This window comes from Callorhinchus milii, unplaced genomic scaffold, assembly GCF_018977255.1.
Source record: "Callorhinchus milii isolate IMCB2004 unplaced genomic scaffold, IMCB_Cmil_1.0 Scaffold10, whole genome shotgun sequence".
Lineage (NCBI taxonomy): Eukaryota > Metazoa > Chordata > Chondrichthyes > Chimaeriformes > Callorhinchidae > Callorhinchus > Callorhinchus milii.
In genome coordinates, this window is record NW_024704751.1 from 3,571,063 (window position 1) to 3,585,296 (window position 14,234).

The 14,234-nt window shown below is 45.6% G+C and overlaps 1 protein-coding gene across 1 annotated transcript in view; it reads left to right on the forward strand.

Moving 5' to 3' along the window:
• Positions 1–14,234, forward strand: part of sgsm2 (small G protein signaling modulator 2) — a 77,810-nt gene that overhangs the window by 35,418 nt on the left and 28,158 nt on the right. The window contains exons 3-6 of the mRNA XM_042338555.1: positions 11,315–11,474; positions 11,979–12,137; positions 12,835–12,902; positions 13,664–13,809. Of these exons, the coding sequence (XP_042194489.1) occupies positions 11,315–11,474; positions 11,979–12,137; positions 12,835–12,902; positions 13,664–13,809 (533 nt within the window). The remainder of the gene's footprint in view (positions 1–11,314; positions 11,475–11,978; positions 12,138–12,834; positions 12,903–13,663; positions 13,810–14,234) is intronic.

Consider the following 14,234-nt stretch of genomic DNA (forward strand, 5'->3'; position numbering starts at 1 on the left):
GGGGGGGGGGGTGGAACGGAGTCGTTCGTGATTGAAACTTTGAGGATTCATGTTCAACAGCAGCAACAACAACAATAACTTTTACCGAACGTGTACATAGCGGCCTTCGGTTGTGGGGTGGGAGGGGAACGTGCGAAGGGATTGAGCAGAGAGTTCCGGAGGTCAGAAGTCTATATAGCAGCACTCTGTAAGGTAATGGCGGGGGGTGGGGGAAGCCAAGTAAATGTCCCAGGACACAATACTGTCAACCAGTAAATACTGGTTTACGCTGTCGTCTCTTTTACCTTCTGACACCATAATAATTTATCTATGAATGTGCCCGATCAACACTCCGCCGTCGGCGTCATGAATTCAGTGACATTTGTAGCGCTCTCTGAGGCTGACGGTTGACTTTTTCTCATTATAAGAACCACTTGCATTTACACAGCGTCTATCGCGCAGGGTAGCATCCCAGAGCGCTCGACAGTGGAGGAGCTCAACCCCGGAGGGGGGGGGGGGAGGGAAGTGGGGAAGGGGGAACGTGATCGTAGGCACGGTCAAAGAGGAAGGTCTTCAGGTGCGACCTGAAGATGGGGAAGGAAGGACAAGCTGGAGAGATAGAGGAAGAGTGTTCCAGAGTTATATATGCTTGGGTTTCATTGATGCAGAGTTGAGTGCTTTTTATTCAATTGCAAGGAACGTAATACACTGTAATTAATAGATCAGGAGTGGAAGCAGATTTGGGTCTTTTGAAGATGCAGATTAGGAGGCTTGTTTCACTTGAGTTTTATTAATTTGTACAGCGGTAATGTCAGCCAAAGCTCTGTCATGCCAGCGAGGCCGGATGGCTATTTCTACGGCTCCGGTATCACTCTAAAAGGTCAACCGCAACAAAGCAAAGTTACTCAGCTTGTAATGTTATTTATCATTTGCTTTATGGCTGTTTGCGAGACGTGAGCTGTGTGCAAATTGGCTGCCGTGTTCACCTGCAAAAATACACAGTCACAGAGCTTTACAGTAAATCCTGTGAAGTGCTTTGAGACGTCCTCCTGACCTGAAAGGCGCTGTGTCAAATACTATGATTGTGACTAAAATGGTGTAGTAGCAGATTCCAAATATTAGCGCTACATTTGAGGACAAATTACTCCAGAATGTGAAATGCTCTTTTTTCATTATTAGCAATAATAATCCTTGCATTTGATACAGCACCTTATCACCTCTTTGAGACGCCTTAAAGTGCTTCACAGAATATACTGCAAAGTGAATTGACTGTATTAAGGTATTATAAAGCTAATTAATTCACTGCAGCCTTCGCTTCGATGGCAGATATTTTTGCTGACGGATGTGTTTGATTAAAATTTATATGTGGTCTTTTTTTGATTAAATCATCGAATCAATGATTAAACAAGCTCCAGTGGAAAAATATATCTTCCCTGCTTGGCGAAGTAGGCGTGTGCTTTATCACGATGGAAAATCATGTGCCAAATTCTGAACGGTAACATAAATTGGTTTCAACAATGTTAGCAAAGTATAACCATAAAACAAAACCTGAAACAGACGCATAGAATTACACAATAATAACAATAATCGTGCATTTGATATAGCGACTTATCACGTCATTGGGACATCTCACAGAATATATTGTGAAGTGAATCGACTCGTGTATTTTGTGGGTGAAACCAGCAGTCGCTCTGTGCACAGCAACAACACGCAAACAGCCATGAAGCGAACAACCAATTTTATTTCAGGGATTGTTGACCAGGACAACGGGAGAGATACCCCCTTCTCTTTTCAAGTTAGTAAGTCCACAGGAACAGGCAGACAGGACCTCAGTTTAACATCTCATCTGGATAATGTACAGACAGAATGCGTGCACATAACTGGGCATGATCTATAGGTAAAGGTTCATATGGGGTCTGTCCAAAGTGTCAGTGACTGCAGGCATGAAACGCACAGCAAGTTCTGTATATAGACAGACCAGAACTGGTATTAAGGCAGATTGCTTATCTTCTTGGCACATCTGAGGACCACATAATTTTACACTTATGTTCATAAATCTCCATCACAAGCACGCAGATCAGTAAGAATCTCACTCCTGCCTTTTATCTCGATCTATTAGTCTATTCCTCTCGCTGGCTGAACACTGATGTAAATGTAATTTCAGTAACATTACCGTATCACTGCAGGATCTGGCCATCAGTTCATTAGAGGGTACCGGCTAGACTGGATGTGTCAATTAACTGGCCACAGACTAATTCCTTCTCTATGGCTCTCTTGAACAATAATTCGAGCTGAGACTTTATTTTCTGGCTAGGGCAGGTACAGTGGCTAGGAGTAAGGACGTCTAATACTAAAGCAGAAGCAAAGTCCAGGGAACAGTCTAATAAGGACATCACGTAGCAAATTACCTGTGGGCACCAAGACAAGCGTGCAATAAATCAGGTGGATTTGTTGCCCTCAGCACGATTGAAAGTGATATGGAGCGAGCATATAAACCAGGCTTTCATCAACACGTCTAAATGGTAGTTTAGCTTCCAGTCCAATTGTCATCTGAGTATCAATCAGGATTGGCTACCAAGGAAACAGCTTGATGTCCTTAATGGGAAGATGCTCAGGTTTGACATTCTGGAATGATGAGTTTGAACACGCGAAGGGCCTTCTTCATAGATACCTTATTATAATAATAATAATAATAATAATAATCCTTGTATTTGATATAATGCCTTATCACCTCATTGTGACATTCTCAAAGAGCTTTATATGCATTACTGTAAAGTGTAGTGACTGTGTATCTTGAGGGCGGCACAGTAGTGTCCCGCAAAGCAGTCATCAAGCGAAGTGACCAATTTTATCTAGGGGTTTGTCGACCAGGACACCGGGAGAAACTCCCTTCTCCTAATGAGTAGTGTCATGGGGTCCTTAACATCTACCTGGACAGGCAAAAGGGATCCCGAGTTAACATTTCACCCAAAGAATGGCATCTCTTGACAATGCAGCACTACCCCACCACTGCGCTGGAGAGTCAGCCTAGCCGGTGAGCTCAAAGTCCGGATGTTTGAGCGACCGTTCCTGTTAACAGGGAGCCCGATAAGTGCTTTTAAATAGTTCCTGCAACATAACGCAATAAAGCGTTCAGCAGAATCGCTCGCCTTTTAAATTCGATTCGTTGGGGGGCAAACCATCAGCTTTGCTGAGCGCGAGGCAGTGTAGCATTGGATTGCCTCGCAGACCATGTACAAGACTAATACAGACATGAATCAACTGGTAAGGCAGAAAAGCAGTCAACGAAGTGATATATGGACCTAGCTGCTGGAAGAGATAATGAAAGTCATGCATCAGTAGCAAGAAAGCACAGCGGTGGGGGAAAGCTGCTGTGGGTTAACGGGAGAGGATGTCCAATGGCAAGACAGCGAAAATTGCCTCAACACCAGCGAGCCGAGCTAGACAGATCAAACCGTTAATCAAAGTAAGAAGGGAGAAGGTCAGGGGAGCGTATCAAAGCCGAATGTTTGTCCTGCAGCTGGAAGCTAAGCAGGTTAACGATGCTGGGAATCAGCAGGGTAGGCAAGGCAGAAGCCTCATCATGTGAACTGTCCTGTGGCCGATGAGAAAACCTTTTCTGAAGCAGAAATGCTACCAAAAAAATGTGCCGTATGCGCACCGGGTCTAATTAAAAAAGCCTCGCCATCCAGTTTTTTTTCGAAAGAATTCTCAAGACAAACCTGCTCGGTTGAGAGAGAGTGTGTGTGTCTGTATCTTGGGAAGGGGGGAATAAACTTCCAATATCTTTTAATTTTAAAGATGGCTCCAAGTAGTCCCAAGTATTAAAAAGATATTTTTTTACTCACGCACATAAAAATCACCATAACAAAGTGAACTGCTCGCACCGCTAACTGCGACTGTTTTTCTTTTTGCAATTGCGTCTCTTGTTCAGTTGCAAATGAAGCAACGCTAAAAGCATTTCATTCACACCTCTGCAGGATCGAGTCCCAGGAAAGTAACACTCCAGCCCACTTAGTGCCTCACACACAGGATATGCTTCCCAAGGGTTTATAACCGACTCCAGAAAAGCGTTGGCAAAGCCCAGGGAGCAGGCTGTTTGCCCACTCCTCTCGGCTAAAGAACGATGCCTGGCACAGGAAAAAGGAGGGGGAGAAGAAGAAATAAAACGTTTACAAAAGAAAACCCGCAAGAACAGTTTTCCGTTCTGGTTAACGCGTATTTTTGGCAGCAACTTTAAGACGACTTTAAAAGCCGCTGCAGGTAACTTTTCAACAGGCAGGGATTTGCGAGCGTTTCAATGGTTCAGAACAACCTGTAGTTCGAAATGCATCGAGCGACCAGAGCTGTAACTGGTCTCTGAGAGAGATGGATCTGCATGCCTTGAAAAGGCAGGATAGGAAATGTGACAAATTATCCATCGCTGTTGATATCAGGCACCTAAATCATACTAAAAAGTTTGTACTCCAAAGGCTCAATACGATTCGTCAGCCATAGGTCTGACAAATGATTCTCTTATTAACTTTCTGCAATCCAGTTTGGTATTTATTCCATGTAAATTGAACTCTTGCTGAGATCGTTGAACGCCCAGAAATTTAGTTTGGAAAAATGACACCCGGGATGATGGGTGTGTAAGGGAGAAATAAACCAGAATAAATTCTGTACTCCAATAATTCCATCTTGGCAAATGTTTTTTTTTACATAAGAGGTGGAATCAATTCCCCACTTGTACCAGGCAGCCTGCAGGGCTGTTGAGAATTTCTGGTGAACGGACAGATCACTGGAGGTCACTTAAGGTAGTTGAAGACTGAACACGACGGGTTACACAGCGTGAAGCGACTTCAGCGGACGGAACCAAGTGAATCAGAAGAAGGAAAATCGTTGAAGAGCAAAGCAAGCGCCTGAGTGCGGCTCCTCAGAGGATAAGTGACCCACAGCGCCAAGATCTCTGGGGTTGGCTCTCGCCGATCGCCAAGTGTTGCCGTACCTGGCTTTGTGATGCCGAGGGCTGTCCTGCCGTTTACAAGCTAAAGAATATCACTCGGAAACGCTGCCGCCTCTGGAATCTCAACATGACCTTATTAGTGGGGGAAAAGCACTCTTGTCAGCGATCAATGGATCAATTGCATTTGTTTTAGCCAGCAGGAGAGCTCAAGTCTTTTGAATGATTTCCCGCAGGGGTATAAATGTAACCTTTCGCCAGCTGATGTTTATTTGTTATTATTTGTGTAAGACTATCCCCCCACGCCCCCAGAAACAATTTTTTTCAATGTGGACAAATTAACGAAGGTGAGGAATTGGGTCATACTGTTGTGCCCAGCTGGGCTGCTGTCTTCGCTTACAAACCCACAGTCACTCCATTTCAAATCGGTCCTGTAAAGTGCTGTTAGCTGGTTAGACTCCAGCAGTTACCCCCAACACACTCTGGGGTGCCCCAAGCCTTGGCTCTTGCCAACCTGCGCCTAATACTCTCCAGAATTAGGTAAGCAGGAAGTGTTGCCTCCAGGGAGAGAGTGGCGCAAAGCATTCCATTCCAATAAATGTCTGGAATGTCCATGTGTAGGTGCGATGCAGAGAAGTCAGTTTGGTTTGGATGCCCTTAACCACGGTGATGGGGTTCCACATATGTCAGCCACCCGGCTGAGCTCCCGACGAGGAAGGCTCTCTACCAAATATAAGGATTATGATAAAAAGTGATGTGTTGCGAGTGAGTCGACAGCTGTTGGATCCACTGTTTCCTTCAATGCTTTAGTATCAGAATTACTGTGGAGTGGAGCGGCCTGTGATGAATGCATGTTGTCAGAGGAAACCTGGGTGTGATTTATCTAAATGATACATGTGACTGATTGAGGTTTCCACATGTCTTGGTTTCAGTGATACCTTCTGTGTCTGTTGCTGTATGGAGTGAGATTGCTGGCTCCGTCTTCTCGCCGTAGTTGTAACAATAATAATAATAATAATGATCCTTGCATTTGATTTAGCGCCTTTTCACGTCTTCGAGACATCTCAAAGCGCTTCACAGTATACACGGTAAAGTGAATTGACTGCGTATTCTTTGGGCGGAAACCTGGGCGTAGTAAATTGGAAATGGCGAACACTTTGGATTTAGTGATTGTTTGGAATTAGCGTCAGTGTTGTAATGAAGTCAAGGAGCAGAGGCAATGATACAGTTAGACACAGATTCAAATTGGTGCTGAAAGGAGAGCTCTGGAGAGGTTCAAGCAGACAGGAGCACTGGAAAATACAGCGGTGACAGAATCATCATAATATCCTGCATTTGATATAGTGCCTGTCACCTCGGACGGCCATATCAAAGCACGTCACATTATTTACGGTCAAGTATAGGGACTGTATTATGTAGGCCAGTGTAGGAACCAACTTGAGTACAGCAATGTCCTACTAACACAGCCATGAAGTGAACAACCAATTTTATCTGGGGGATTCTTGGCCAGGATACCGGGAGAAACTCCCTTCTCTTTTCAAATAGTGCCATGGGATTTTTTAAAGAGCAGCGAGACGGGAGCTCGGTTTAACGTCTCGTCCAAAGAACGGCACCTCCAACCATTCAGCGCACTTCAAGCAGGTGTATTGGACCGTCAGCCTAGACTGTGAGCTGAAATCCCCGGGTTGGGGACTCTGGAGAGGGTTAAGCAGACAGGAGCACCGAAAAATACAATGTTGGTGGAAGACTAGATAAGGACGCTATATAAATGCAAGTTGTGGTTGTTGTAGTCATTGAAGTAACCCCTGAGACTGTAAAATCTCGCCTGGCATTTTTATTCCATGAAATATAGTCTACTGTATTACTAGTTAGTCTTGTACAAGTCTTGCCTTCCATCCTTGGCCGCGAGCATGATTTTGTCTAATATTACGCTGGAGATAAAGGTTTCTTTGGCGAAACACCAAACCCTCAGGTGGTTGGTTGTATGTAGGTGTTTAATCGGAGTGAGTTCTCTTCCTTGTCCATTTTTCCCTGGCCTCAGAAGCTGCCCCAAGACAACATATAATAACACGCTTCATCTTCAAACGTGTCAACTGGCTCTCTCACCACATCAGTGGTGTTTGACTGATGCCTTGTTTACTCCGAGTTCCCGGTGCCCTTATCTGGCCTCAGTTCATGGATTCACACCAGCTGATTGACTGGCGGGTGAACTTGCACGTCTGGCTCTGAGGGAAGCCAGGCTGTGAATGTTTTCCTGTGTGTTTTGGTCCTAATTTTTGTGTGGACGTTGTGCGTAACGCCTGAGTTTGTGCGTGGGTGCGTGTGTGTGTGTGTGTGTATGTGTGTGCGTGTGTATGCGTGAGAGTGTGTGTGTGTGTGCGCGCGTGTGTGTTTGTGTGTGCAAACATTTGACTTAGGCTCACCGAGCAGATAGTGTTTGTGTGTAGGGCAAAGGGGATCTTTCACCACTCGGTGAAGGCAGATGGCTTCCAATGTCTAGTTGAATAATAATAATAATAATAATAATAACAATCCTTGCATTTGACATAACACCTAATCACGTCGTTGAGACGTCTCAAAACGCTTCACAGAATACACTGCAAAGTGTAGTGACTTGTGTATTTTGTGGGCGAAACACGGCAGCCAATTGCACACAGCAGCGTCCCACAAACAGCCGTGGATTGAGTGACCACATTACAATTATTTTTTTGGAGGGATTATTACTCCCGAAAAGGTATCCGCCAATCGGCTAATAACCGGGTTCCTGCTTACTGCTAGGTAAACAGAGGAAGGTGTATGTTGAGGTGTCCCAATCACGTACTTTCTCTGGAGCTTCGCCCTGGAGTCCTTCGGCCTCGCCTCCCCCACTCCCCACCGCCCCCCACCGCCCCGCCCTACCTCCTTTCCTATCTTTAAAGCCAGCCTTAAAACCTTTGGTCACCATACCAGGCTCCTCCGAGCCGGTTCTGTGAAGCGCTTTGAGACACGAACAGGCTCTGCATAAATGTAAATGTTATTGTGAAGTAGGATCGAAGGCAATGGGGAGCTGAGCACCTGAATAGGACAAGGTAAATTGCACTTGCCTTGACTTTGATGGCTTTTCCACTCAAGGTCTCTTCTGGTATATTTTATTGCTATTAAAAAAAGAAGAAGCCTCATAAACCAGTCTGTTAAATAATTCTCATTGCGAATCAATTAAATATAGTCCGTTTCCGTCACCCGAAGTCAAGTTATGTCACCGGTAATTAAATTTATCCGCCTAGATGTGGATTATTCTATTTCAGGTGTTGATGGTGTTATTAAATTATTATTGCTTGATTAACTTTGTCTCGAGTGAGAGGTTTTCAAATTTAGCTCTGCTACCGCTCAGAATACAGAATGAGCACGAGGAAATCAACCGCCCCCCCCCTCCCGTTGATAATCTGTAACTAACTCAATGCCAGTTTCCAACAAGCTATCCTCCCTGTGGAGGTGAGGAATCACATTCCTTATCACTGTCCAGTCAGCAACCACCACTGGAGGAAAAAGCCGTGTGTTTGGATGTCGGACAGGCTTAGCTGTGAGGTCCCTCTGGACTTGTCGTTCGCTGTCTAGGTTCATACATAAGGTGAGTTGCTCACCAAGTCCAAGATGACACTCCAGTGCAGTCCTGGAGTACTTTGCATTGTTGGAGGTTTCTCCCGTGTCCTAGCCAACAATCCATCAAATACAAAAAATTGGTCGTCCACTGCACTGCAAGGCCCTTTGTGGGACGTTGTTATGCGCCAACTGGCTGCTGAGGTTTGCCCACAAAATACAGAGTCACTCCACTTTATACTATATCCTGTGAAGAGTTTTGAGACCTCTCGATGACGTGATAAGGTGCAATATCAAATGCAAGGATTATTATTATTAATTTATGTTGGCAATTTGTGAACTGTTCCTCCAGGCTGTTTCAACATCTTCAGGAGAGGAGAGAAGAAAATTGAGAGAAAATTTGCTGTTATCCCCCCCAAATACCTTGCCTATAAATTATTTGCGACTTGGGGCATGACCCTTCCAACTTGACATGGATTGCTCAGCACAAAAACAGGCTATTTGGTCCAACTAGTCTGTGCCAGTGTTTATACTCCACTCCCCGTTAAAGGTCGTTATGGATTTTCTGCCTTGAGGGAGATCTTCACTGTTGATTTTTAACGCACGTTAAAATGAAGCCAGCGACACTAAACAGCACTTACCCAGTGCTCAAACCCTCAGAGATAACCCCGTCGAACACCAGAAGGAATGGAGTGCTTTTGCTCGTGAAATGTCCTAACGTGCTTAAAGGCCAGATCGATATTCCAAGTGCCCGCTGTTAATTGGAGGTCAATCCATTCGCTTTAATATTCAGTGTAATATTTTCACATGGAATCCTTTTGGAATCAATATCTCTGGAAAGGTGAAGAGGACCTCGATGTCTGTGGTCACCCTTCTCCTTTGTTCGGCACCTGCCTGACCATTATAAAGAGCAACGAGACACTATCCTGCGTGAAAGACAAGATGTAAATGCAAGTTATTGTTGTTTGTTGTCTGCTGGAGAGATTTCCCCAGTGCCTCTCAATCATTCACCAGTCAGTCACCCTGAGGATTGAGGATAAAACAGAACTTGAAATACAGCACCTTATTTAAAAAAAAGCTTTGGGTTTTACAACAGCAACTTGTATTTATGTCCCACTCATCATGTCGAATAATGTCTCGGAGCGTTTTATAATGGTGGAATGGACGCCAAGCCGGAGGGCGGGGGAGAAGTGGGAAGGAGGTGAGCATAAGCACAGCTGAAGCAGTAGGTTTAAGGTTGGGATTTGAAGACAGATGTGGATGGGGGGTGGGGGAGTGGGGAGGGGCGGTGCGAGATGAGGGGATGAGGTAGAGAGAGGGAGTTCGAGATGTTAGGAGTATAAAATTGGAAAGCTCGGCCTCCAATGGTCGGGCGGGGGACATGCAGCAAACCTGAGTTAGGTGATCAGATTGGGCAAGCATGTATTTTATATATAATGCACCAATTGCAGAGTTATTTCAACTATAGCTTTCCCTCCGACTCGGAATTGGAGAAGCACAAGACGTTTTACATGCCAGAAAATCAGATCAACGCATGCACAGTGTTTCCTGTAATGTGGACATGTTGCTTACTAAATGGTGCTGGGAAATACTTAGATAAACACAGAGTACTCTACTTTCTCCAGAGACCTCACATCCCTGGATTATTTTACACCAGAATGTGACCATTTTTTTAACCCTTTCGGTGCTGCATCAGGCTGGCAATTATGCACGCATGTGTGTATACTGTGTACGTGTGTTTGGGTTCGTATATGTGGATCTAATTGCATGTATGTGTGTGTGTATTTGCATGTAATGGTTGGTATGTGTTTGCATACGTGTATTTGCACGTAAGTGCATGTGTCTATGATGTGTGTGTGTATATGCAATGCAACATGTGTCTGCATGCATATGTGTCCTTATGCGCACATCATCCAGAACTCTGCAGCCCATGCCTTCTCCCGCACCAGGCTCCGTGACCCTATCACCCCCATCGTCGCCCGACTCCACTGGCTTCCCATCACACAGAGAATACAGTTTAAGATCCTGGTCCTCACCTTTAAAGCCCTCCATGGCCTTCCTCCTCCCCTACCTCTGCGACCTCCTAATCCCCTACCATCCTGCCCGCTCCTTCCACTCAGCAAGCTCTGGCCTGCTTCAGGTCCCCCGCCTTGCCCGCCCCACCATAGGTAGGGGCCTTCTGCCACTCTGCCCCCACCCTCTGGAACTCCATCGCACAGTCTCTCCACCTCGCCCTCTCCCCTGCCTTCTTGAAACCCATCTCAAGACCCTCCTCTTTGACCGTGCCTTCGATCACCCTGCTTCCCCCCACCCCCGCGTGCCCTCCACTCTCCCCAATCCCGACCCCCAGCTCAGGTCCGAAACACTGACTGTCCAGCGCTTTGGGACGTCCTCCCGATTTGGTTGTTGTTGTTATATACATACAGGCATATACATGTGTCTATACTTTGTGAACAGAAGAACAGAAGAACATTTTCTTCTGAATTCACAAAAGCTGTAAAGTCCCATAACATCATTAAAATCTCACAGCTCTCTATTCGGGGAGCAGAAGTCGGAAATAAAATCTCTTTTTTTTCCTCCCGTTTCTGTGTACTGTTAACACTTCACACAAATTTCACAGAGTGTCAGCTTAGACTATGTGATTCCAATTCCCTACGTGGGCCTTGAACCCCACAATTTTCTGACTCCGAGGCGAGATTCCTACCAACTGAGCCAGGCTGACACTTGTTTAATTGAAGGGGGTTGCTGGGGGAAGCTGATGTAAATAGAAAGCAAAGACAGACTGACCCAGTCGTCCTTTCTCTCGCCCTCTCCCAGGTGTCGTGGAAGCTTGCCTGCTCCACACGCTGAAGCGTAGAGCTGCCGGCTTCCTCCGAAGCGACAAAGTTGCTGCACTTTTCACAAAGGTCGGGAAAACCTACCCGATCGCAGGAGACGTGTGCAAGAAGGTTCAAGAGCTGCTGCAGCAAGTGGACAAGTAAGGAGACGCATTATTAAAGTCAGATCAGAGGCACAATCGGCCACTTGCATCCAGAACCACAGACTGTGTGGGATACAGTATATACTTTGGGTCACGACATGTCAAACGAACTGCCAGGATGGTGGAAGGCAAACTAGATGGAGTAGGCCATTCAGCCCCTCGAGCCTATTCCGCCATTCTATATAGATCATGGCTGACCTGTAACTCAACTCTAAATTCCCGCCTTTGCCCCATATCCCTTGATACCCTTCCACAACAAAATTATTAAAAATTGTACTCCAATTGAGAGGAGGCGTGGGGGAGGCAGGGGGAGAAATTCCAAGGGTCTAAACTTAATCATTTAGTCCTAAAGTCTCTTTATTATTAACTGTCCCGTTTCACCCACAAAATATACATTCAATTCACTTGACAATATATTCTGTGAAGCGCTTTGAGTCGCCTCGAAGATGTGATAAGGCGCTGTATCAAATGCAAGGATTATTATTATCATTCGTTTTGCAGGAAGAATCAGAACAATGGGCAGGAATCTCTGAAACGACAGGGATCTGTATCCAAGAACCCGATCCTTACGCCTCAAGCTATTAAACACATCTGGGTGCGTACTGCCTTGTTTGAGAAGGTGCTGGACAGAATAGTGCAGCACCTTGTTGATAATTCCAGGTACGTAAGCACAATATTCGCCATTTATTTCTGCTCCCTTTCTCTTCTGAAAGTTACAGGGTTTTTTTCTTTTTTCTTTACTTTCTACCTTCCAGTACAACAAGAGGATGTAGGTTTAGAGGTGCAAAGGGCAAGTCCATGGACAGATACCAGATATTCTTTACACATAGAGTAATTAACAACTGGATCAGGTTGCTAGAAAGGGTGGTTGAGGCCAGGACCCTGGGAATCATTTAAAAAGTAACTCGATGCTGTGATGGGAGGATGGTAGGGTGGATGTTTTGGAGGGATGAGATAAAATGGGGCTTTCTTCATCGGAACTAATCTTCTGATCTTGTGACGTTGTAGCTCTGAATTACTGTCTTACAATACAATGCAAAATTACATTTGTAAAGCGCCTTTCACTTCGGGAGGACGTCCCAAGGTGCTGGACAGTCAGGGATTTGGACCCGAGTAGGATTGGTGGGGTGGGGGTAGTGGGTTGGTTTCAGGAGAGGTGGGGGGGCAGGGAGGGTGGGGGTCAGGAGGGTGGCTGAAAGACCCGTCGAAGAGGAGGGTCTTGAGACGTGACTTGAAGGGGCAAGGGATGGAGCGAGGCGAAGGGAATGTGGCATGGGGTTCCAAACGAAATGACGTGTATTTTCTAACCTAAAATGATATCATTGTCTCCCTCCCTCCTCCTCCTCCCCCCTCACAGTAAATATTATGAACAAGAAGCTCTCATGTCAGATCGAGTCTGTGGTCCAATTCTCGCCTCTCTGCTCGGTAAGGACTTTGCATCAAGATCTGAATTCTTTATGAATTATATAAGCCGAGGAAGGTTGTATAAAAACCTGTGGAGGATTAACATCTCTCAGTCAGTGGTTGTTTCTTTCTTCCCTATTTCCTGGCACTGGTCGAAAAGAGAAGGGAGTTTCTCCCAATGTCCTGGCCAAACAATCTCCCCAGACAAAATTGGTCATTTCACTTGATGGCTGTTTGTGGGACTTTGCTCTGTGCAAATTGGCTGTGGTGTTTATCTACAAGAGGACACAATCCCTGCACTTTACAGTGAATCCATTACGATATCCTCTCAACGTGAGAGGTACTAGATCAAACGAGAAAACCATTGTACTATTATTATTTGCGTTCCCTCGGTATTGATCTGTGATAGATAACCCGAGTCGACCCGAGAGAAACAGAGCCAAGCACAAGGCAGAAGGTGTCATAATACCCTGACTGACCGATTGGTTTTGTGATGTCAGGAGCTCTTGTGTTGTTGAGAGGTTCCAGAGTTAAGCAGCGGAGCACAGTGGACGGACAGTTAACTGAGGTTAGTTAACTGAGCAGATTAACTGAGTTAACTCCAGGTCAATTGAACCCCAATCTTACACCAGAGCAAAGTGCAGAGAGGGCAACTCTGAGCACAGTGTAACCACAACAGCTTTAATACAGTTCATATAAAGCATGCGTGTGATGGTGCTAGCCCTCTGTTTGCTGTGAAAGCAAGTATTTTTCTCTCTCTCTCTCTGCTTCTCTTACCATAGTTGGCCCTTGTGCATTGGAATACACGAAGCTCAAAACCGCTGACCACTACTGGACCGATCCGTCTGCTGACGAGCTGGTACAAAGACACCGGATACACGGAGTACACGGACGCCAGGATTCACCGTCCAAACGCCCGGCACTGGGTGTAAGTAGCTGCAAAGTCAGAAACCTGCTCAACTTGCGGAGTCCTGTAGCGTATTGGTTAGAGCGCTCGCCTCGCAAAGTGAGAGGACCTAGGTTCGATTCCTGGGTGCGGGACAAAACCTTAGGCAAGTTTCCTTACTCCACACGCCTGTTTACCTAGGAGTAAGTAGGAACCCGGTTGTTAGTCGATTGGCGGATTGCTTTTCCGGACGTAACAATCCCTGTAAAAACAAATCAAAAATAATAATAATTTGCTCACTCAATCCACGACTGTTTGCGGGACGCTGCTGTCCTCAATTGTCTGCCGCGATTCCCCCGAAAAATATACAGTCAATTCACTTCACAGTATATTCTGTGAATCGCTTTGAAAGGTCTTGAAAACATGATGAGGCGCGATATCAAATGCCAGGACTATCATTATTAATA